The 24,281-nt window shown below is 47.6% G+C and overlaps 1 protein-coding gene across 1 annotated transcript; it reads left to right on the top strand.

Moving 5' to 3' along the window:
• Positions 1-345: 345 nt before the first annotated feature.
• On the top strand, positions 346-23,440 carry LOC115190090 (rho GTPase-activating protein SYDE1). Its single transcript, XM_029748565.1, has 9 exons — positions 346-1,081; positions 1,274-1,561; positions 1,761-2,503; positions 2,624-2,861; positions 3,526-3,755; positions 4,906-5,032; positions 12,207-12,409; positions 16,921-17,203; positions 22,917-23,440. Exons 1-9 carry the CDS (start codon positions 829-831, stop codon positions 23,387-23,389), a joined length of 2,838 nt encoding a protein of 945 aa, XP_029604425.1. The 5' UTR covers positions 346-828; the 3' UTR covers positions 23,390-23,440.
• Positions 23,441-24,281: the final 841 nt, after the last annotated feature.

Below are 24,281 nucleotides of genomic sequence, written 5' to 3'. Positions count from 1 at the left end.
ACTGGATAATGACCATAATACAGTCTTTATTGGACTGGATAATGACCATAATACAGTCTTTATTGGACTGGATAATGACCATAATACAGTCTTTATTGGACTGGATAATGACTATAATACAGTCTTTATTGGACTGGATAATGACTATAATACAGTCTTTATTGGACTGGATAATGACCATAATAAAGTCTTTATTGGACTGGATAATGACTATAATACAGTCTTTATTGGACTGGATAATGACTATAATACAGTCTTTATTGGACTGGATAATGACCATAATACAGTCTTTATTGGACTGGATAATGACTATAATACAGTCTTTATTGGACTGGATAATGACCATAATAACTGTGTTGTTTCCCTCCAGACATCCAGGGGAAGAGTGATGTCATCCAAAGCTCTTCATCCTCATCGTTGTCAACGGTAACGACAGCGGAGGCCGAACCCGCGACCCCGACAACGGAGGACAGCACCACCCCCCCACGCACCCAGATAACAGTGGCCAAGAAACAGCAGTGGGCCAAACTGGCCTCCACACCCAGAGATCCGACACCCAGCACAGAGGGCTCTCACAGCCTGCTCTACAGGGCTTGTGACTCGGATAGCAGCTCAGGAAAGGCCCAGGTCTCAACCTCCAAACAGGCCTGGAGCCAAAAGACGTTAGTGGAGGCCGGGCTGGACAAGAGGAGGTGTGGCGATTTAGACTGGGAGCATCAGGGACAATGTAGCACCTCCTTCTATGAACCTCCTCCCCTTGTCCACACCGTAGTCCCAGAGCTCACCAACCCTACAGGAGGTTACGCTGAGATCTGTCTCTCCTCCTGTATGGTGAAGTCCTCGGGGTCAGGGGCCTATCTCCAGACCCTGGACAGGAGCAGCCGAGCCTGGGTACTGTCCACAGGAAAGAGCCAGGCTGCGGACGAGTCCTACTCGCGTCCAGGCCTCCACCCTAACTGCTTCACTGAGCCGAGGCAACGCACAGAAGGAGAGAACGACATCTGGTACAATCCTATACCAGAGGAGGAGGACGTGTTGCGTGGAATCGGAGGTTTAGGACGTTTAAGAGGAGGAGGAGGAGGAGGAGGAGGAGGTGGAGGAGGTGGAGGAGGAGGAGGAGGAGGTGGAGGAGGTGGAGGAGGAGGTGGAGGAGGAGGAGGAGGTGGAGGAGGAGGAGGAGGAGGAGGAGGAGGTGGAGGAGGAGGAGGAGGAGGTGGAGGAGGAGGGGGAGGAGGAGGAGGAGGTGGAGGAAAGGGAGGAGGAGAAGGTGGGAGAGGAGGAGGGGGTGTTAGGTTAGACAGTGAGAACCCATGGAGGAGGAGGGAGACAGAGGGGCTGTCAGACACCTTGAGGGATCCCCAGATGAGGAGCCAGCGGCGGGCAGGGATGGTGGTGAGCCCTGGCACCGGTGGAGGTGGAGGGGCCTCCCGTTTAGAGCGTCATGCCACCCAGAACCAGTGGCCTTCAGGTGGCTCCAGCCAGGACAGCGCCCATCAGTCCAAAGCCATCACATTAGACAGCTCAGCCTGCAGTAGGAGAGACCGAGACGGAGACAGCCCAGGTAAGTACATACTGTAGAACGAGCTACTGTAGCCTCATGATTCATATGATACAGGTAGCCACCTACAGATAACTACTGTAGCCAGAGTCATATGATACAGGTCGTCACCTACAGATAACTACTGTAGCTATATGACATCTCTCTCCATCCCTCTCTTCCTCTCCATATCTCTCCTCTCTCCATTCCCCTCCTCTCTCAGATGTAATTCAACAGATCCAGAGTGAGGAACTGCAGTCTTTCGGGGTTGCAGGTGGAGAAGGGGGTGTGTCCAGCTCCGGAGGGGGTGTGTCCAGCTCCGGAGGGGGTGTGTCAGTTCCCTCAGACAGCCCCGGGGCCCAGAAGAAAGGAGGCGTGGCCAGCAGCATGATGGACAGGATCAAATCCCCAGGAATGGTCCGGAAATCCCTATCCATGAAGATGAAGAAACTCCCCGAACTTCGCCGTAAACTCAGCCTGCGTTCCTCACGCTCCCATCGCCACGGGAAGGAGGGGACGGGCCGAGGAGGAGAGGGGACATCACCCCCAAACGTCCGTAAGGAGCAGTCCAACGAGGTGATCAGCAGGTACCACCTGGACACTTCGGCCCCGGCGAGACCGCAACGCCGCTCCTCCAGGGGACGTTCCTCTGCGGCCGGTAAAGGGGGCTACCTAAGCGACGGAGACTCGCCTGAGCTGCTGCCCAAACAGGGCCAGGGTGGACCAGGGGGACCCTCCTCGGACCACAACACCCCTCTTCCACCCCTCCGCTCCACCCACCACTCCAGCCAGGAGGGAGTGACCATGATGTCTGACCTGAGCTCGTTCAGAGTCTACAGCTCGTCCGACCAGCCACGGTGCGCCCAGCGCGTCTCCGGCCTGCTCACGGTGCATCTCGTTGGGGTGGAGAAACTTCTGAGGTCCCCTAAACAGGCCGCCAGTAAGGAGGTGTTCTGTGCCATCCAGGTGATTTTGAATAAAGTATCTCTGTCCGTCCGTCTGTCCGTCCGTCCGTCTACAATGTATTTAGAATCATTGAGAATAAACACAAAACAGCGTAACTTTATTTTCCGTGGTGTTCATCAGGTGGATGGTGTAACCAGGGCCCGTACCGGCCTGCTAACCTCCAGGGGGGGCTCTCTGCCCCTCAACCACACCTTTAACCTGGAGTTGGAGAGGGCCAGGCTGCTGAAACTGGTGGTGCTCACCCCTTACTACCCTGGGTCTGAGACCTCCGCCACCGTGAAGGGCAGTGACTCCACAGCAGCGGCCAGGAACAGGGTCTGCTGTCTGGGGGCTGTGTCCATACCCCCTCTGTTCAAAGGTAGGAGCGCCAGAGAGTTTAAAAGTCATTATGAACGTAGTAGGTGACGTTCTATATCGGGTCTGTTGTTATTGTACCATCCACTTCACTGTTGCGTGGCAATGTGAGGGTGGAGCAGAAGGGTTTTTCATACCAGTTGGATTTTATTTTGTCTGAAGGCATCTTAGCTAATCTACTTCCTGATCTTCTTTTGGAATCACTCTGTCAATCAACTGTATTTGTCCTTCTCTTGTTCATTTCCCCCCTTCTGTCTCTCTCCTTCCCCTTCTGTCCCTCTCCTTCCCCATTCTGCTATCTCTTCTGTCCCTCTCCTCCCCCTTTCTGCTATCTCTTCTGTCCCTCTCCTCCCCCTTTCTGCTATCTCTTCTGTCCCTCTCCTCCCTTCTGCTATCTCTTCTGTCCCTCTCCTCCCCCTTTCTGCTATCTCTTCTGTCCCTCTCCTCCCATTCTGCTATCTCTTCTGTCCCTCTCCTCCCTTCTGCTATCTCTTCTGTCCCTCTCCTCCCCCTTTCTGCTATCTCTTCTGTCCCTCTCCTCCCATTCTGCTATCTCTTCTGTCCCTCTCCTCCCTTCTGCTATCTCTTCTGTCCCTCTCCTCCCTTCTGCTATCTCTTCTGTCCCTCTCCTCCCTTCTGCTATCTCTTCTGTCCCTCTCCTTCCCCAGCCTCTCGGTCTCAGCAGATATGCGTTAGGTTAGAGCCCAGGGGTCTACTGTACGTGAAACTGACCCTGCTGGAGCAGTGGGAGCCCCCCGACCCTCGACCCTGCCACCTCAACCCCCCCATGGTGTTTGGAGTGGAGCTGCGCCACCTGGTGGACAAGGAGAACACTGCTGCCCCCGTTCCTCTGCTCATACAGAAGAGTGTGGCTGAGATCCAGAAGAGAGGACTGAGGGTTAGTTAGTTTACAGCACAATGTTTCATACACAGGGCAACAACCCCACCTCATTTACACTGTTTTATACACAGGACAACAACCCCCACCTCATTTACACTGTTTTATATACAGGACAATAACCCCACCTCATTTACACTGTTTCATACACAGGACAATAACCCCACCTCATTTACACTGTTTTATAAACAGGACAATAACCCCACCTCATTTACACTGTTTCATACACAGGACAATAACCCCACCTCATTTACACTGTTTCATAAACAGGACAATAACCCCACCTCATTTACACTGTTTCATACACAGGACAACAACCCCCACCTCATTTACACTGTTTCATACACAGGACAATAACCCCACCTCATTTACACTGTTTCATAAACAGGACAATAACCCCACCTCATTTACACTGTTTCATACACAGGACAATAACCCCACCTCATTTACACTGTTTCATAAACAGGACAATAACCCCACCTCATTTACACTGTTTCATACACAGGACAATAACCCCACCTCATTTACACTGTTTCATACACAGGACAATAACCCCACCTCATTTACACTGTTTCATAAACAGGACAACAACCCACTTGTAATTTCCACAGATATGTACTCTATAGATGTCAGTGTTGATGTGTCTCATGTCTGTAGGTACTGGGTCTGTGGTTCATGCATGATTCATTCACGGTTCTGTCTGTCTGTCTGTCTGTCTGCCTGTCTGTCTGTCTGCCTGTCTTGTCTTGTCTGTCTGTCTGTCTGTCTGTCTGTCTGTCTGTCTGTCTGTCTGTCTGTCTGTCTGTCTGTCTGTCTGCCTGCCTGCCTGCCTGCCTGCCTGCCTGTCTGTCTGTCTGTCTGTCTGTCTGTCTGTCTGTCTGTCTTGTGTCTGTCTGCCTGTCTGTCTTGTGTCTGTCTGTCTGTCTCCCTGCCTGCCTGTCTGTCTGTCTGTCTGTCTGTCTGTCTGCCTGTCTGTCTGTCTGTCTGTCTGTCTGTCTGTCTGTCTGTCTGTCTGCCTGTCTGTCTCCCTGTCTGTCTCCCTGCCTGCGTGTCTGTCTGTCTGTCTGTCTGTCTGTCTGTCTGTCTGTCTGTCTGTCTGTCTGTCTGTCTGTCTGTCTGTCTGTCTGTCTGTCTGTCTGTCTGTCTGTAGGTGGTGGGTCTGTACCGTCTGTGTGGTTCAGCTGCAGTGAAGAAGGAACTGAGAGACGCGTTTGAAAGGGACAGCGCTGCTGTCAGCCTGAAAGAAGACCTCTATCCTGATATCAATGTCATCACAGGTCAGTTCCCCCTATCCCCCCTACACCAGTCTCTATCAGCAGTAAGGGACCTGCATCATTTTCACTTATTTGTTTGTGTTTAATTGGCTAAATAAAAATTAAATTGTATTCGTCACAATGCTTCGTTAACAACAGTGATGTTGTACACCGAGGAACTTGAAGCTCTCGACCCGCTCCAACTACAGCCCCCTCAATGTGAATTGGGGGGGCTGTTTTGCTATAGTCCACAATCAGCTCCTTTGTCTTGCCGATGCACCCCTGAGAGACCCCCATGTTGAAGGTCAGTGTGGCGGATGTGTTTTTGTCTACCCTCACCACCTGGGGGCGTCCCATCAGGAAGACCAGGATCCAGTTGCAGAGGGAGGTGTTTAGTCCCAGGGTCCTTAGCTTAGTGATGAGCTTTGAGGGCACTATGGTGTTGAATGCTGGGCTGTAGTCAATGAACAGTATTCTCACATAGGTGTTCCTGTTGTCCAGGTGGGAAAGGGCAGTGTGGAGTGCAATAGAGATTGCGCCATCTGTGGATCTGTTGGGGCGGTATGCAAATTGGAGTGGGTCTAGGGTTTCCGGGATGATGGTGCTGATGTGAGCCATGACCAGCCTTTCAAAGAATTTCATGGCTACAGATGTGTGCTAAGGAGCGATAATCATTTAGACAGGTTACCATGGCGTTCTTGGGTCTGCTTGAAACATGTAGGTATTACAGACTGGGTCAGGGAGAGGTTGAAAATGTCAGTGAAGACACTTGCCAGCTGGTCAGCACATGCTCTGAGTACGAGTCCTGGTAATCCGTCTGGCCCTTCGGCCTTGTGAATGTTAACGGGTTTAAAGGTCTTACACACATCGGCTACGGAGAGTGTGATCACACAGTCGTCCGGAACAGCTGGTGCTCTCTCGCATGGTTCAGTGTTGCTTTCCTCTAAGAAAGTTTAGAAGGCATTTAGCTCATCTGGTAGGATCGTGTCACTGGGCAGCTCGCGCCTGGGGTTCCCTTTGTAATCCGTGATGGTTTGCAAGCCCTGCCACATCTGGCGAGCGTCAGAGCCAGTGTAGTAGGATTCGATCTTAGTTCTGTATTGACTCTTTACTTGTGTTGTATTCTGGTTTAAACTTGGAACATTGTTATCCAAGAGACATGATACAACAGAAGTAAGACTATAGTTTCTGAGGGGTGATAGAGACTGGTTGTTACATCAGAAGTTAATGGTTATCTGTAAGAGCCAGATGGCTTTACCCCATCAGTACATCTTCCTGTGGAACCATCATACAGTTGAAGTCGGAAGTTTACATACACCTTAGCCAAATACATTTAAACTCAGTTTTTCACAATTCCTGACATTTAATCCAAGTAAAAATTCCCTGTTTTAGGTTAGTTAGGATCACCACTTTATTTTAAGAATGTGAAATGTCAGAATAATAGTAGAGAGAATGATTTATTTCAGCTTTTATTTCTTTCATCACATTCCCAGTGGGTCAGAAGATTACATACACTCAATTAGTATTTGGTAGCATTGCTTTTAAATTGTTTAACTTGGGTCAAACGTTTTGGGTAGCTGTCACGAGAATGTTCAATCCCAATGATAATAACTAACACTTATTTAAGCTTTGACTAATTCCCGGGGTTTGTAAGACCCTGAGTTTAATAATAATTAGGCAAAGACTCAGCTTATGCAAAAGGTTCGTACAGTTTATTCACAAGAACGTTCTAAAGTCCACAATACAAAAACATGCCATTTTATAACTCACTCCCTACTTACGCACATACCTCCACACAAACAGTAGATAGCCTACGCACATACATACACACGAACAGTAGGTGGAATGTATCCTTCCCCATGGTTCTCACCACTGTTTATCACTACCATACTGGCAGTTCCCTGCTCCCGAGATTAGAGGAACCTTGACAGGACTCCCTGTCCTGCCGTAAGTTTCTCAGAGTTCTAGCCAGGTCAGACACAGTTTAATTGGTCTCGGTATATTCTTAGTCCCACTAACACACTTGTCTCGACCAAACTTTATTAGACTGAAGTTTATCATTCTAATTCATTATACATGTTACAGAATCGAATGATTACTAATAGTTACGTTTGTCTAATTATGTTATTATTATATCGGTTACATAATGTCATAATTACGTGACAGGGTGGAATTGTTTAGTCATTACCTTCAAGCATATAAATTCCCTTATCAGTAGCCTTCCACAAGCTTCCCACAATAAGTTGGGTGAATTTTAGCCCATTCCTCCTGACAGAGCTGGTGTAACTGAGTCAGGTTTGTAGGCCTCCTTGCTCGCACACGCTTTTTCAGTTCTGCCCACAAATATTCTATGGGATTGAGGTCAGGGCTTTGTGATGGCCACTTCAATACCTTGACTTTGTTGTCCTTAAGCCATTTTGCCACAACTTTGGAAGTATGCTTGGGGTCATTGTCCATTTGGAAGAGCCATTTGTTACCAAACTTTAACTTCCTGACTGATGTCTTGAGATGTTGCTTCAATATATCCACATCATTTTCCTACCGCATGATGCCATCTACTTTGTGAAGTGCACCAGTCCCTCCTGCAGCAAAGCACCCCCACAACATGATGCTGCCACCCCCGTGCTTCAAGGTTGGGATGGTATTCTTCGGCTTGCAAGCCTCCCCCTTTTTCCTCCAAACATAACGATGGTCATTATGGCCAAACAGTTCTATTTTTGTTTCATCAGACCAGAGGACATTTCTCCAAAAAGTACGATCTTTGTCCCCATGTGCGGTTGCAAACCGTAATCTGGCTTTTTTATGGCGGTTTTGGAGCAGTGTCTTCTCCCTTGCTGAGCTGCCTTTCAGATTATGTCGATATAGGACTCGTTTTTACTGTGGATATAGATACTTTTGTACCTGTTTCCTCCAGCATCTTCACAAGGTCTTTGCTGTTGTTCTGGGAATGATTTGCACTTTTTGCACCAAAGTACGTTGTCACGCCCTGACCAGGTGAACTCTTCTATTTTGGTCAGGGTGTGGCATTTCTATAGTTTATTTTCTATGTTTTTGGTATAGCCTTGCTTTGGGGCGTATTTCTATGTTGGGTTATGTCGATTCCCAATCAGAGACAGCTGTCGCTAGTTGCCTCTGATTGGGGAATCATATTTAAGTTCCTTTTCCCCCCACGATGTTTGTGGGTTGTTGCCTCTTTTGTTTGAGCAAGTTAACGTTTCGTCTATTCTTTGTCTGTTTTGGTAACGTGTTTATTTGTGTCTAAATAAACATGTGTTCGCTCCCAGCTGCGTTTTGGTCCGCTTCCTTATCACCCGACGACGAGCGTTACATACGTTCATCTCTAGGAGACAACGCATCTCCTTCCTGAGCGGTATGACGGCTGCGTGGTCCCATGGTGTTTATACTTGCGTACTATTGTTTGTACAGATGAACATGGTACCTTAAGGCATTTGGAAATTGCTCCCAAGGATGAACCAGACTTGTGGAGGTCTACAAAAAAAAATAAATCTGAGGTCTTGGCTGATTTCTTTAGATTTTCCCATGATGTCAAGCAAAGAGGCACTGAGTTCGAAGGTAGGCCTTGAAATACATCCATAGGTACACCTCCAATTGACTCAAATGATGTCAATTAGCCTATCAGAAGATTCTAAAGCCATGACATCATTTTCTGGAATGTTCCAAGCTGTTTAAAGGCACAGTCAACTTAGTGTATGTAAACTTCTGACCCACTGGAATTGTGATAGAGTGAATTATAAGTGAAATAATCTGTCTGTAAACAATTGTTGGAAAATTTACTTGTGTCATGCACAAAGTAGATGTCCTAACCGACTTGCCAAAACTATAGTTTGTTAACAAGAAATGTGTAGAGTGTTTGAAAAACGAGTTTTAATGACTTCAACCTAAGTGTATGTAAACTTCCGACTTCAACTGTAAATACACCCCACTTTGGGTGAAGTCTCCTCCTCATCACTAAACAGTGCATCATTATTGCCTGTCAGGGAGCTGAGTGATATGGGCCTTAAACGGTTCCTCTCCTTATCAGTACTGTTACATGTGATCTCAGCCCCTCCCAAGCTTCCCAACACTACCCCCCCTCCCCTCATGTCTCTATTATACCCAATGGAGAATACTACCCCCCCCCCTAATGGTGAACACTACCCCCCCCCCCCATGGCGAATACTACACCCCCCCCCTAATGGTGAATACTACCCCCCCCTAATGGTGAACACTACACCCCCCCCCCCAATGGTGAATAAATTGGACTATATATACACTAGTGGTGGTGGAAACGTGTTTGTCTGAATGCAGCTGTATTGACCCTCTGGGAAGAATTAAACTTGGTTTAAGCTTTCATAATGTCCGTTGAGTGTTTTACTCTGAGAATTAGATGAATGAAAAAGAAAACCGCACACTGCTTTTGATATTATCACTGATCTTTAATAAGCTTTACGTATCGGCCTCACGGCCTTCGTCAGAGCTTTACGTATCGGCCTCACGGCCTTCGTCAGAGCTTTACGTATCGGCCTCACAGCCTTCCTCAGAGCTTTACGTATCGGCCTCACGGCCTTCATCAGAGCTTTACGTGTCGGCCTCACGGCCTTCGCCAGAGCTTTACGTATCGGCCTCACGGCCTTCGCCAGAGCTTTACGTATCGGCCTCACGGCCTTCGCCAGAGCTTTACGTATCGGCCTCACGGCCTTCGCCAGAGCTTTACGTATCGGCCTCATAGCCTTCGTCAGAGCTTTACGTATCGGCCTCACGGCCTTCGCCAGAGCTTTCCGTATCGGCCTCACAGCCTTCATCAGAGCTTTACCTATCGGCCTCACGGCCTTCGCCAGAGCTTTACGTATCGGCCTCACAGCCTTCGTCAGAGCTTTACCTATCGGCCTCACGGCCTTCGCCAGAGCTTTACGTATCGGCCTCACGGCCTTCGCCAGAGCTTTACCTATCGGCCTCACGGCCTTCGCCAGAGCTTTACGTATCGGCCTCACGGCCTTCGTCAGAGCTTTACGTATCGGGCCTCACGGCCTTCGTCAGAGCTTTTGTGAATTAAAAAAAAAAAATGTCCCCTTATGTGGCCCCACCCAAATCCGCTCCACGCATGAACAAGGAGTTGGAGGCAAAGGAAAAACAAATAAGTGCTACCAAATATAACAATATGCATTTTCATAAATAAATGACTCTGAGAATTAGAACATAACACCTGTTTGATGGTTTGTCGGAGGGCGTAGCAGCATTCTGTTAACAGACGGTGGGAAAGTATTCAGACCCCTTGATGTTACAGCCTTTTCAAAAAAAAAAATCCCTCATCAATCTACACACAATACCCCATAATGACATCACAATATCCCATAATGACACCACAATACCCCATAATGACATCACAATACCCCATAATGACATCACAATACCCCATAATGACATCACAATACCCCATAATGACATCACAATACCCCATAATGACATCACAATACCCCATAATGACATCACTATACCCCATAATGACAAAACAAAAACATGTTGTTAAAAAAAAACAACTGAAATATCACATTTACATAAGTATTCAGACCCTTTACTCAGAACTTTGTTGAAGCAACTTTGGCAGCGATTACAGCCTCGAGTCTTCTTGGGTATGACACTATAAGCCTGGCACACCTGTATTTGTGGAGTTTCTCCCATTCTCCACTCAAGCTCTGTCAGGTTGGATGGGGAGCTTCGCTGCACAGCTGTTTTCAGGTCTCTCCAGAGATGTTCGATCAGGTTCAAGTCCGGGCTCAGGCTGGGCCACTCAAGGACATTCAGAGACTTGTCCCGAAGCCACTCCTGCGTTGTTTTGGCTGAGTGCTTAGGGTCGTTGTCCTGTTGGAAGGTGAACCTTCGTTCCAGTCTGAGGTCTTGAGTGCTCTGGAGTAGGTTTTCATCAAGGATCTCTCTGTACTTTGCTCCGTTCATCTTTCCCTTGATCCTGACTAGTCTCCCAGTCCCTGCCACTGAAAAACATTCCTACAGCATGCTGCTGCCATGACCATGCTTCACCGTAGGGATGGTGCCAGGTTTCCTCCAGACGTGGCGCTTGGCATTCAGGCCAAAGGGTTCAATCTTGGTTTCATCAGACCAGAGAATCTTGTTTCTCGTGGTCTGAGAGTCTTTAGGTGCCTTTTGGTATTGAGTATTTTATATTTTATTAGGATCCCTAATCTTCCTGGGGTCCACACAAAATATGAAACATGGCACAATACAGAACGTTAATGAGACAAGAACAGCTCAAGGACAGAACCAAATATATATATATATATATATATATATATATATATATATATTTTTTTAAATATACATTTAAATTTAAATATTTAATATATAGACAGGTCTGTGCATTTCAAAATCATGTCCAATCAATTGCATTTACCACAGATGGACTCCAATCAAGTTGTAGAAACATCTCTAGGACGATCAATGGAAACAGGATGCACCTGAGCTCAATTTATAGTCTCATAGCAAAGGGTCTGAATACTTATGTAAATAAGGTATTTCTGTTTAATTTTTAATAAATGTGCAAAAGAAAAAGAAATTTTTTTTTTTTCGCTTTGTCATGGGGTATTGTGATGTCATTATGGGGTATTGTGATGTCATTATGGGGTATTGTGATGTCATTATGGGGTATTGTGATGTCATTATGGGGGTATTACGTGTAGATTGATGAGGAAAACAAACAATTTAATCCGTTTTAGAAAAAGGCTGTAATGTAACAAAATGTGGAAAAATGTCAACGGGTCTAAATACTTTCCAAATGCACTGTATGACCCCGAAGGGATCTGTTCTTGCCATTTGTAGTCTATGACATTTCATATTTATATACTGTATGACCCCCGAAGGGATCTGTCTTGCCATTTGTAGTCTTATGATATTTCATATTTATATACTGTATGATAATTTTACACCAAGTAATTTGGATGTAGTGAACTACTTGTTCAAAAGTAAATGTAGTTCAGTAAACTGTATTTTTCTTAAGGCTTAACTTCTTCCAGTGTGAAGTAATTGGTAGGTCGAAAAACTATATTTCCAGAATAACTTCCCCGACTCTGCTGACACCAACTTATAAAACATACCTGTATGCCTTAGAGGAAGCCTCACCAATATATTTGACCAAATGAAACTTTAAAAAAAAGTTTTATTCCTTCCTTGTGATGTTTATGTTCAGGCATTCTGAAGGACTACCTACGTGAGCTGCCGTCCTCCCTTATCACCAGGACCTTGTACGAGGTGGTTTTGGAGGCCATGTCTCTGAGACCTCCTCCTTCTCGCTCCTCCCCTGGAACCTCCTCTCCTGGCAGGAGCGAGGGAGATGTACAGCGCTCTCAAAGCACCGTGGCCCTACTGCAATGTCTGCCTGAACCAGAGAGGGTGGGTACATATCTCTCTCTCTGTCAGTCAGTCTGTCTCTCTCTGTCTGTATCTCTCTCTGCCTCTCTGTATCTCTCTCTGTCAGTCAGTCTGTCTCTCTCTGTCTGTCTGTCTCTCTCTCTGTCTGTCTCTCTCTCTGTCTGTCTCTCTCTGTCTGTCTCTCTGTATCTCTCTCTGTCTGTCTCTCTCTGTCTGTCTCTCTCTCTCTGTCAGTCAGTCTGTCTCTCTCTGTCTGTCTATCTCTCTGTCTGTCTCTCTCTCTCAAATTCCTTAAGTTTGGGTCAGTCACAGTGGTCAGGTATTCTGCCACTGTGTACTCTCTGTTTAGGGTCAAATAACATTCTAGTTTGCTCAGTTTTTTATTATTAATTATTTCCAATGTGTCAAGTAATTATCTTTTTGTTTTCTCATGATTTGGTTGGGTCTAATTGTGTTGCTGTCCTGGGGCTCTGTGGGGTCTGTTTGTGTTTGTGAACAGAGCCCCAGGACCAGCTTGCTTAGGGGACTCTTCTCCAGGTTCATCTCTCTATAGGTGATGACTCTGTGGGGTCTGTTTGTGAACAGAGCCGCAGGACCAGCATGCTTAGGGGACTCTTCTCCAGGTTCATCTCTCTGTAGGTGATGACTCTGTGGGGTCTGTTTGTGAACAGAGCCCCAGGACCAGCTTGCTTAGGGGACTCTTCTCCAGGTTCATCTCTCTGTAGGTGATGACTCTGTGGGGTCTGTTTGTGTTTGTGAACAGAGCCCCAGGACCAGCTTGCTTAGGGGACTCTTCTCCAGGTTCATCTCTCTGTAGGTGATGGCTCTGTGGGGTCTGTTTGTGTTTGTGAACAGAGCCCCAGGACCAGCTTGCTTAGGGGATTCTTCTCCAGGTTCATCTCTCTGAAGGTGCTGGCTTTGTTTTGGAAGGTTTGGGAATCGCTTCCTTTTAAGTGGTTGTAGAATTTAACGTCTCTTTTCTGGATTTTGATCATTAGCTGGTATCGGCCTAATTCTGCTCTGCTTGTATTATTTGGTGTTTTTACGTTGTACACAGAGGATATTTTTGCAGTATTCTGCATGCAGAATCTCAATTTGGTGTTTGTTCCATTTTGTGAATTCTTGGTTGGTGAGCGGACCCCAGACCTCACAACCATAAAGGGCAATGAGTTCTATAACTGATTCAAGTATTTTTAGCCAGATCCTAATTGGTAAGTTGAATTTGATGTTCCTTTTGATGGCATAGAAGACCCTTCTTGCTTTGTCTCTCAGATCGTTCAAAGCTTTGTGGAAGTTACCTGTGGCGCTGATGTTTAGGCCGAGGTATGTACAGTTGTTTGTGTGCTCTAGGGCAACGGTGTGTAGATGGAATTTGTATTTGTGGTCCTGGCGACTGGACCTTTTTGGAACACCATTATTTTTGTCTTACTGAGATTTACTGTCAGGGCCCAGGTCTGTCAGGGCCCAGGTCTGGCAGAATCTGTGCAGAAGATCTAGGTGCTGCTGTAGACCCTCCTTGATTGGGGACAGAAGCAACAGATCATCAGCAAACAGTAGACCTTTGACTTCAGATTCTAGTAGGGTGAGGCCGGGTGCTGCAGACTGTTCTAGTGCCCTCGCCAAATGTTTATATATATATATATATATTGAAGAGGGTGTGGCTTAAGCTGCATCCCTGTCTCACCCCTCGGCCATGTGGAATGAAATGTGTGTGTTTTTTGCCAATCTTAACCGCAAAATTGTTGTGTACATGGATTTTATAATGTCATGTTTTTTCCACAACACCAATTTCCATCAATTTGTATAGCAAACCCTCATGCCAAATTGAGTCGAAAGCTTTTTTTAAATCAACAAAAGCATAAAAAGGCTTTGCCTAGGTAGGGTTAGGTAGGGTTAGGGAGGGTTAGGGAGGGTTAGGGAGGGTTAGGTAGGTTAGGGAGGGTTAGGGAGGGTTAGGTAGGGTTAGGTAGGGTTAGGTAGGGTTAGGGAGGGTTAGGGAGGGTTAGGGAGGGTTAGGGTGGGTTAGGGAGGGTTAGGTAGGGTTAGGTAGGGTTAGGTAGGGTTAGGGAGGGTTAGGGAGGGTTAGGGAGGGTTAGGGAGGGTTAGGGAGGGTTAGATAGGGTTAGGGAGGGTTAGGTAGGGTTAGGGAGGGTTAGGGAGGGTTAGGGAGGGTTAGGGAGGGTTAGGGTGGGTTAGGGAGGGTTAGATAGGGTTAGGTAGGGTTAGGTAGGGTTAGGTAGGTTAGATAGGGTTAGATAGGTTAGATAGGGTTAGATAGGGTTAGGTAGGGTTAGGTAGGGTTAGGTAGGTTAGATAGGGTTAGGTAGGGTTAGATATGGTAGGGTTAGGTAGGGTTAGGTAGGGTTAGGTTGTCTGTAACTCTGCTGTCTCCTCTCTAGACCTTCCTATTCTATCCAACTCTCTCCTCTGTCTCCTCCCTCCTCCAGACAACCTTCTCCTGAACCCGTTGGCATCCTACAGTCACTCTAACCCTCTAACTCTACTGTCTCAACCCCCTCTCTCTCAAATCAAATCAAATCAAATGTATTTATATAGCCCTTCGTACATCAGCTGATATCTCAAAGTGCTGTACAGAAACCCAGCCTAAAACCCCAAACAGCAAGCAATGCATGTGAAAGAGGCACGGTGGCTAGGAAAAACTCCCTAGGAAAAACTCCCTAGAAAGGCCAAAAACCTAGGAAGAAACCTAGAGAGGAACCAGGCTATGAGGGGTGGCCAGTCCTCTTCTGGCTGTGCCGGGTGGATATTATAACAGAACATGGTCAAGATGTTAAAATGTTCATAAATGACCAGCATGGTCAATTAATAATAATCATAGTAGTTGTCGAGGGTGCAACAAGCACGTCCGGTGAACAGGTCAGGGTTCCGTAGCCGCAGGCAGAACAGTTGAAACTGGAGCAGCAGCATGGCCAGGTGGACTGGGGACAGCAAGGAGTCATCATGCCAGGTAGTCCCGAGGCATGGTCCTAGGGCTCAGGTCCTCCGAGAGAAAGAAAGAAAGAGAGAAAGAGAGAATTAGAGAGAGCATATTTAAATTCACACAGGACACCGGATAAGATTAGAGAATACTCCAGATGTAACAGACTGACCCTAGCCCCCCGACACATAAACTACTGCAGCATAAATACTGGAGGCTGAGACAGGAGGGATCAGAAGACACTGTGGCCCCATCCGATGATACCCCCGGACAGGGCCAAACAGGAAGGATAGGGTCTCACCTCCTCTTCTCTCCCCTCCCCTCCCCTCTTCTCTCCCTTCCCCTCTTCTCTCTCCCCTGCCCTCTTCTCTCTCCCCTGCCCTCTTCTCTCTCTCCAGTCCCCCCTGTCGCTCCTCCAGTCCTCCCTGTCTAACCCTCCCCTCTCTCTCCCCTCTCTCCAGTCCCCCCTGTCCCTCCTCCAGTCCTCCCTGTCTAATCCTCTTCTCTCTCCCCTCTCTCTCTCCTCTCTCCAGTCCCCCCTGTCCCTCCCCCTGTCCTCCCTGTCTAACCCTCTTCTCTCTCCAGTCCCCCCACCAGTCCTCCCTGTCTAACCTTCTTCTCTCTCCCCTCTCTCCAGTCCCCCCTGTCCCTCCTCCAGTCCTCCCTGTCTAACCCTCTTCTCTCTCCCCTCTCTCCAGTCCCCCCTGTCCCTCCTCCAGTCCTCCCTGTCTAACCCTCTTCTCTCCCCCCTCTCTCCAATCCCCCCTGTCCCTCCTCCAGTCCTCCCTGTCTAATCCTCTTCTCTCTCCCCCCTCTCTCCAGTCCCCCCTGTCCCTCCTCCAGTCCTCCCTGTCTAATCCTCTTCTCTCTCCCCTCTCTCCAGTCCCCCCCTGTCCCTCCCCCAGTCCTCCCTGTCTAATCCTCTTCTCTCTCCCCTCTCTCCAGTCCCCCCCTGTCCCTCCCCCAGTCCTCCCTGTCTAATCCTCTTCTCTCTCCCCTCTCTCCAGTCCCCCCCTGTCCCTCCTCCAGTCCTCCCTGTCTAACCCTCTTCTCTCCCCCCTCTCTCCAATCCCCCCTGTCCCTCCTCCAGTCCTCCCTGTCTAACCCTCTTCTCTCTCCCCCCTCTCTCCAGTCCCCCCTGTCCCTCCTCCAGTCCTCCCTGTCTAATCCTCTTCTCTCTCCCCTCTCTCCAGTCCCCCCTGTCCCTCCACCAGTCCTCCCTGTCTAATCCTCTTCTCTCTCCAGTCCCCCCTGTCCCTCCACCAGTCCTCCCTGTCTAACCCTCTTCTCTCTCTCTCCTCTCTCCAGGCCCCCCTGTCCTCCCTGTCTAACCCTCTCCTCTCTCCAGTCCCCCCTGTCCCTCCACCAGTCCTCCCTGTCTAACCCTCTTCTCTCTCCAGTCCCCCCTGTCCCTCCACCAGTCCTCCCTGTCTAACCCTCTTCTCTCTCTCTCCTCTCTCCAGGCCCCCCTGTCCTCCCTGTCTAAGCCTCTCCTCTCTCCCCTCTCTCCAGGCCCCCCTGTCTAATCCTCTCCCCTCTCTCCAGGCCACCCAGTCCTCCCTGTCTAACCCTCTTCTCTCTCCCCTCTCTCCAGGCCACCCTCTCGCTGCTCCTGGACCATCTGAGCCTTGTTGCCTCCTACAGTGACTGTAACCGGATGAACTGTCAGAACCTGGCTGTGTGTTTCGGCCCGGTGCTCCTGACCCCAACCCAGGAGTCCTGGAGACCCACTGCACCAGGACACGGAGGGCAGGTCGGCCACGGGGGGAGCTGTGGAAGGGGCGGACGGAGTTTTGCTCACAGTGAGGAGATCGCAAGTGCTGTGGACTTCAAGAGACACATCGAGGCCTTGCATTACCTGCTGCAGCTTTGGCCCAGTAAGTGTCTGTTGGTGTCGCGGCTGTTCGAAGGAGCGGACCAAAATACAGCGTGTTCGTAGTTCCACATATTTGACTTCAATCGTGAAACTGAATGCAATACACATAAATACTTGGAAAAACACAACAACAAACAACAACAACAAACCGGGACACAGAGAGGAAAACACACTACTCAAAAGATAATCACCCACAAAACAGGAAGAGAAAAAAACCCTACTTAAATATGATCTCTAATCAGAGGCAATGAGGATCAGCTGCCTCCAATTAGAGATCAACCCCAAACAATCCCAACATAGAAATAGAAAAAACTAGAACTTAAACATAGAAAAGGAAAACTTGGAACAACCCCAAAACACCCCCTGTCACTCCCTGCCCTACTCTACTATAGAAAATGACATCTTACTAGGGTCAGGACGTGACAGTTGGTACAAATTAGGCCGACATATCCAACGGGCCAAACTGATGGATATGACCTCATTACAACCAGAGAAATAGCTTTGTTACGTCATTTCAACCAGTCTTCCTGTTTGGTAGTGATGCTGTACCTTCCTGCTTGGTAGTGATGCTGTACCTTCCTGCTTGGTAGTGATACTGTACCTTCCTGCTTGGTAGTGATACTGTACCTTCCTGCTTGGTAGTGATACTGTACCTTCCTGTTTGGTAGTGATACTGTACCTTCCTGCTTGGTAGTGATGCTGTACCTTCCTGCTTGGTAGTGATGCTGTACCTTCCTGCTTGGTAGTGATGCTGTACCTTCCTGTTTGGTAGTGATGCTGTACCTTCCTGTTTGGTAGTGATGCTGTACCTTCCTGCTTGGTAGTGATGCTGTACCTTCCTGCTTGGTAGTGATACTGTACCTTCCTGCTTGGTAGTGATGCTGTACCTTCCTGCTTGGTAGTGATACTGTACCTTCCTGCTTGGTAGTGATACTGTACCTTCCTGCTTGGTAGTGATGCTGTACCTTCCTGCTTGGTAGTGATGCTGTACCTTCCTGCTTGGTAGTGATGCTGTACCTTCGCTTGGTATACTGTACCTTCCTGCTGGTAGTGATACTGTACCTTCCTGCTTGGTAGTGATACTGTACCTTCCTGCTTGGTAGTGATGCTGTACCTTCCTGCTTGGTAGTGATGCTGTACCTTCCTGCTTGGTAGTGATACTGTACCTTCCTGCTTGGTAGTGATACTGTACCTTCCTGCTTGGTAGTGATGCTGTACCTTCCTGTTTGGTAGTGATACTGTACCTTCCTGCTTGGTAGTGATGCTGTACCTTCCTGTTTGGTAGTGATGCTGTACCTTCCTGTTTGGTAGTGATGCTGTACCTTCCTGCTTGGTAGTGATACTGTACCTTCCTGCTTGGTAGTGATACTGTACCTTCCTGCTTGGTAGTGATACTGTACCTTCCTGCTTGGTAGTGATGCTGTACCTTCCTGTTTGGTAGTGATGCTGTACCTTCCTGTTTGGTAGTGATGCTGTACCTTCCTGTTTGGTAGTGATGCTGTACCTTCCTGCTTGGTAGTGATACTATACCTTCCTGCTTGGTAGTGATACTGTACCTTCCTGCTTGGTAGTGATACTGTACCTTCCTGCTTGGTAGTGATACTGTACCTTCCTGCTTGGTAGTGATGCTGTACCTTCCTGCTTGGTAGTGATACTGTACCTTCCTGCTTGGTAGTGATGCTGTACCTTCCTGCTTGGTAGTGATGCTGTACCTTCCTGTTTGGTAGTGATGCTGTACTTTCCTGCTTGGTAGTGATGCTGTACCTTCCTGTTTGGTAGTGATGCTGTACCTTCCTGCTTGGTAGTGATACTGTACCTTCCTGCTTGGTAGTGATGCTGTACCTTCCTGCTTGGTAGTGATGCTGTACCTTCCTGCTTGGTAGTGATGCTGTACCTTCCTGCTTGGTAGTGATGCTGTACCTTCCTGCTTGGTAGTGATACTGTACCTTCCTGCTTGGTAGTGATGCTGTACCTTCCTGCTTGGTAGTGATACTGTACCTTCCTGCTTGGTAGTGATGCTGTACCTTCCTGCTTGGTAGTGATACTGTACCTTCCTGCTTGGTAGTGATGCTGTACCTTCCTGCTTGGTAGTGATACTGTACCTTCCTGCTTGGTAGTGATATTGTTTCTTCCTGCTTGGTAGTGATGCTGTACCTTCCTGCTTGGTAGTGATGCTGTACCTTCCTGCTTGGTAGTGATACTGTACCTTCCTGTTTGGTAGTGATACTGTACCTTCCTGCTTGGTAGTGATGCTGTATCTTCCTGCTTGGTAGTGATGCTGTACCTTCCTGCTTGGTAGTGATGCTGTACCTTCCTGCTTGGTAGTGATACTGTACCTTCCTGCTTGGTAGTGATGCTGTACCTTCCTGCTTGATAGTGATGCTGTACCTTCCTGCTTGGTAGTGATGCTGTACCTTCCTGCTTGGTAGTGATGCTGTACCTTCCTGCTTGGTAGTGATACTGTACCTTCCTGCTTGGTAGTGATACTGTACCTTCCTGCTTGGTAGTGATACTGTACCTTCCTGCTTGGTAGTGATGCTGTACCTTCCTGCTTGGTAGTGATACTGTACCTTCCTGCTTGGTAGTGATACTGTACCTTCCTGCTTGGTAGTGATACTGTACCTTCCTGCTTGGTAGTGATACTGTACCTTCCTGCTTGGTAGTGATGCTGTACCTTCCTGCTTGGTAGTGATGCTGTACCTTCCTGCTTGGTAGTGATACTGTACCTTCCTGCTTGGTAGTGATGCTGTACCTTCCTGCTTGGTAGTGATGCTGTACCTTCCTGCTTGGTAGTGATGCTGTACCTTCCTGCTTGGTAGTGATGCTGTACCTTCCTGCTTGGTAGTGATGCTGTACCTTCCTGCTTGGTAGTGATACTGTACCTTCCTGCTTGGTAGTGATACTGTACCTTCCTGCTTGGTAGTGATACTGTACTATAAAGTGCCTGTCACGGTTGTCGTAGTGATGAGACCAAAACGCAGCAGGGAAATGTATACTCATCTTCTTTATTATAAGGAAAGAAAGAAAACCCCAAAATAAACACGTATACAAGAAATAAACACACCGACGATAAACAGTCCTGCAAGGCTTGACGCTATACACGGAACAATCTCCCACAAACACTAAACCATACACATACCCATATATAGGACTCTCAATCAGAGGCAACGAGAAAGCACTTGCCTCCAATTGAGAGTCCAACCCCACATTAACCTACACATAGAAATACCACAACCCAGAAAGAACATAGAAGTACAAAACATAGAACATAAACCAAAACCCGGAAATCATAAATCAAACACCCTACTACAAAATCACCACCCCGACCCACATAAAACAAATACCCTCTGCCACGTCCTGACCAAAATACTAATTAACTACTCCCTCTGCTGGTCAGAGGGAGTGACAGTGCCTTCGGAACGTATTCAGACCCCTTGACTTTTTCCACATTTTGCTACGTTATTCCACATTTTGCTACGTTTTTCCATATTTTGTTACAGTTTTATTCTAAAATGTATTACTTCGTTTTTTCCCTCATCAATCGACAGACAATACCCCATAATGACAAAGCAAAAATAGTTTAAAAAAAATAATTTAGCAAATTTTTTCAATATAAAAAACTGAAATATCACATTTACATAAGTATTCAGACCCTTTACTCAGTACTTTGTTGAAGCACCTTTGGCAGTGATTACAGCCTTGAGTCTTCTTGGGTATGACGCTACAAGCTTGGCACACCTGTATTTGGGGAGTTTCTCCCATTCTTCTCTGCAGATCCTCTCAAGCTCTGTCATGTTGGAGGGGGAGTGTCGCTGAATGTTCGATCGAGTTCATGTCCGGGCTCTGGCTGGGCCACTCAAGGACATTCAGAGACTTGTCCCGAAGCCACTCCTGCATTGTCTTAGCTGTGTGCTTAGTTGGTTGTTGTCCTGTTGGAAGGTGAACCTTCGCTCCAGTCTGAGGTCCTGAGCACTCTGGAGCAGGTTTTCATCAAGGATATTTCTGTACTTTGCTCTGTTCATCTTTTCCTCGATCCTGACTAGTCTCCCAGTCCCTGCCTCTGAAAAACATCTCCACAGCATGATGCTGCCACCACCATGCTTCACCGTAGGGAAGGTGCCAGGTTTCCTCCAGATGGGATGCTTGGCATTCAGTCCAAAGAGTTCAATCTTGGTTTCATCAGACCAGAGAATCTTGTTTCTCATGGTCTGAGAGTTCTTTAGGTGACATTTGGCAAACTCCAAGCGGGCTGTCATGTGCCTTTTACTGAGGAGTGGCTTCCGTCTGGCCATTCTACCATAAAGACCTGATTGGTGAAGTGCTGCAAAGATGGTTGTCCTTCTGGAAGGTTCTCCCATCTCCACAGAGGAACTCTGGAGCTCTGTCAAGGTGACCATTGGGTTCTTGGTCATCTCCCTGATAAAGACCCTTTTCCCCCGATTGCTCAGTTTGGCTGGGCGGCCAGCTCTAGGAAGAGTCTTGGTGGTTCTGAACTTCTTCCATTTAAGAATGATGGAGGCCACTGTGTTCTTGGGGACCTTCAATGATGCAGAAATGTTTTGGTACCCTTCCCCAGATCTGTGCCTCGACACAATCCTGTCTCAGGAGCTCTACGGACAATTCCTTCGACCTCATGGCTTCGTTTTTGCTCTGACATGCACTGTCAACTGTGGGACCTTATATAGACAGGTGTGTGCCTTTCCAAATCATGTCAAATCAATTGAATTTACAGGTGGACTCCAATCAAGTTGTAGAAACATCTCAAGGATGATTAATGGAAACAGGATGCACCTGAGCTCAATTTCAAGTCTCATAGCAAAGGATCTGAAGTCTGAATGCTTATGTAAATAAGGTATTTCAGTTTTTTAAGTAATCTTTTTATTTTTACCCGTTATGCACTACAGCACTCGCGGGTCCCGTTCCGTGAGCTTGTGTGGTCTACCACTTCGCTGCTGAGCCGTTGTTGCTCCTAGACGTTTCCACTTCACAATAACAGCACTTACAGTTGACCAGGGCATCTCTAGCAGGGCAGAAATTTGACCAACTGACTTGTTGGAAAGATGTCACCCTGACTCTCGGGGGCTCCCGAGTGGCACAGCGGTCTTAGGCACTGCATCTCTGTGCTTGAGGCGTCACTGCAGACCCTGGTTCGATTCCAGGCTGTATCACAACCGGCCGTCATTGGGCGGCACACAATTGGCCCAGCGTCGTCCGGGGTTAGGTCGTCATTGTAAATAAGAATTTGTTCTTAACTGACTTGCCTAGTTAAATAAAGGTTAAATAAAAAATTCTCATAAAAATGTAAATGATGGTGTCACGTCGAAAGTCACTGAGCTCTTCAGTAAGGCCATTCTGATGCCAATGTTTCTCTATGGAGATTGCATGGCTGCGTGCTCGATTTTATACACCTGTCAGCAAAGGGTGTGGCTGAAAAAGTATGTGGACACCCCTTCAAATGAGTGGATTTGGCTATTTCAGCCACACCCGTTGCTGACAGGTGTATAAAATCGAGCATGCAGCCATGCAATCTTCATAGACAAACATTGGCAGTGACTTTCGACGTTTACTATTTTCCTTCAAATGAGTGGATATATATATATATATATATATGTATATATATATATATATATATTTGATTTGCAACAGTGGGATGTCTTTAGAACGTTTAACACTGGGTTTGAAACCTTTCTTCTCTTTGCTTCCTCACTCCTTAGTTCCCACAGACAGAGTGACAGACAACTCTCCCACCCTCCTCCAGCCCTCCTCCAGTTCAGACGTGCCTCCTTCCCTTCCCAGCCCCATGCCCCATAACCCCCTGCGGCGGCGCTGCCAGCGTGGCCTGTCGCTGCCTCTGGACCTCCCGGGGGACGAAGTGGGCGTGGTGTCGCGACGTGGGCGGGGCCGACTGGAGAGCCCGCCCTGTAACCGGTACGCTGGCGACTGGAGCGTGTGTGGGCGGGACATTCTGTCCGGAGGGGACGCGGACTACGATGAGGTGGCAGGGAGCGACAGTGAGGAAGAGGAGGAAGAGAGGGAGGTGAAGAAGGAGGAGTGGACTCAGTACGTAGACGACTTAGTCCTGGATTTTGACGCCCCGTTTACCTGCAGACTTAGTCTCAAAGACTTTGATACGCTGATATCAGACCTGGAGAGAGAGCTGTCCAAACAGATCAACATCTGTCTCTGAGAGGGAGAGGGAGGAGAGGAGGGGGAGAAGAGGAGAGGGGAGAGGAGAGGAGAGGAGGGGAGGAGAGAGGAGGGGAGGAGGGGAGGAGAGAGGATAAGAGGAGAGAGGAGGAGAGGGGAGAGGAGAGGAGGGGAGGAGAGAGGAGGGGAGGAGGGGAGGAGAGAGGAGAAGAGGAGGAGAGGAGAGAGGAGAAGAGGAGAGGGGAGGAGAGAGGAGGAGAGAAGAGAGGAGGGGAGAGGAGAAGAGAGGAGGGGAGGGGAGAGAAGAGGAGAGGAAGGGAGGAGGAGAGAGACAGATAGTATTATTGAAGGTCAGGAAATTCTAGTCTTTATTAGGAAATGACCAAAGAAAGACGACAAGCAATGGTATTTGCTTCAGTAATGTTGAAGTGTATTTAACTGTTCCAATATGTTTAAAATGCTTCATTCCTGGTGTTTTCTTATTCCAAATGCTGGTTCTTCTAAAAACAAGTGATAACATTCTAGTCTTTGATAACACAAGGACACCTTATTTGTAGAGACATCGACCAGCAAAGTTCTAAAAAAAAAATTATCCTTGACAATTCATTGTTTGTAAAATCCTAGTTTCTATGCCATGTAAGGCTGCAATGCTCGCCTGTCAGTTTGACTGTTATAGACGTTTGCTCTGTTTTGTTGTCAGTCAAATGTTTGTGCCAAAAAAGTATTTATTTATTTTTCCCATTCGAAAGAAGTACATTTAAGGTCTATTTTTAGAAGGATTTGTTGATGTAATTCCAATTATTTATTCTCTAAATTCCAGTGAAGGATGAAGGATAGATCTTTATTCATTTTGGACAAATAATGCATTGAAAATGTACAGTACCAGCCAAAAGTTTGGACACAGCTACTCATTCAAGGGTTTTTCTTTATTT

The sequence above is a fragment of the Salmo trutta genome, unplaced genomic scaffold (genome assembly GCF_901001165.1).
Source record: "Salmo trutta unplaced genomic scaffold, fSalTru1.1, whole genome shotgun sequence".
Classification (NCBI taxonomy): Eukaryota; Metazoa; Chordata; class Actinopteri; order Salmoniformes; family Salmonidae; genus Salmo; species Salmo trutta.
The sequence above is the reverse complement of the archived record's forward strand: the minus strand, read 5'-3'. Positions and strand labels throughout refer to the sequence as shown.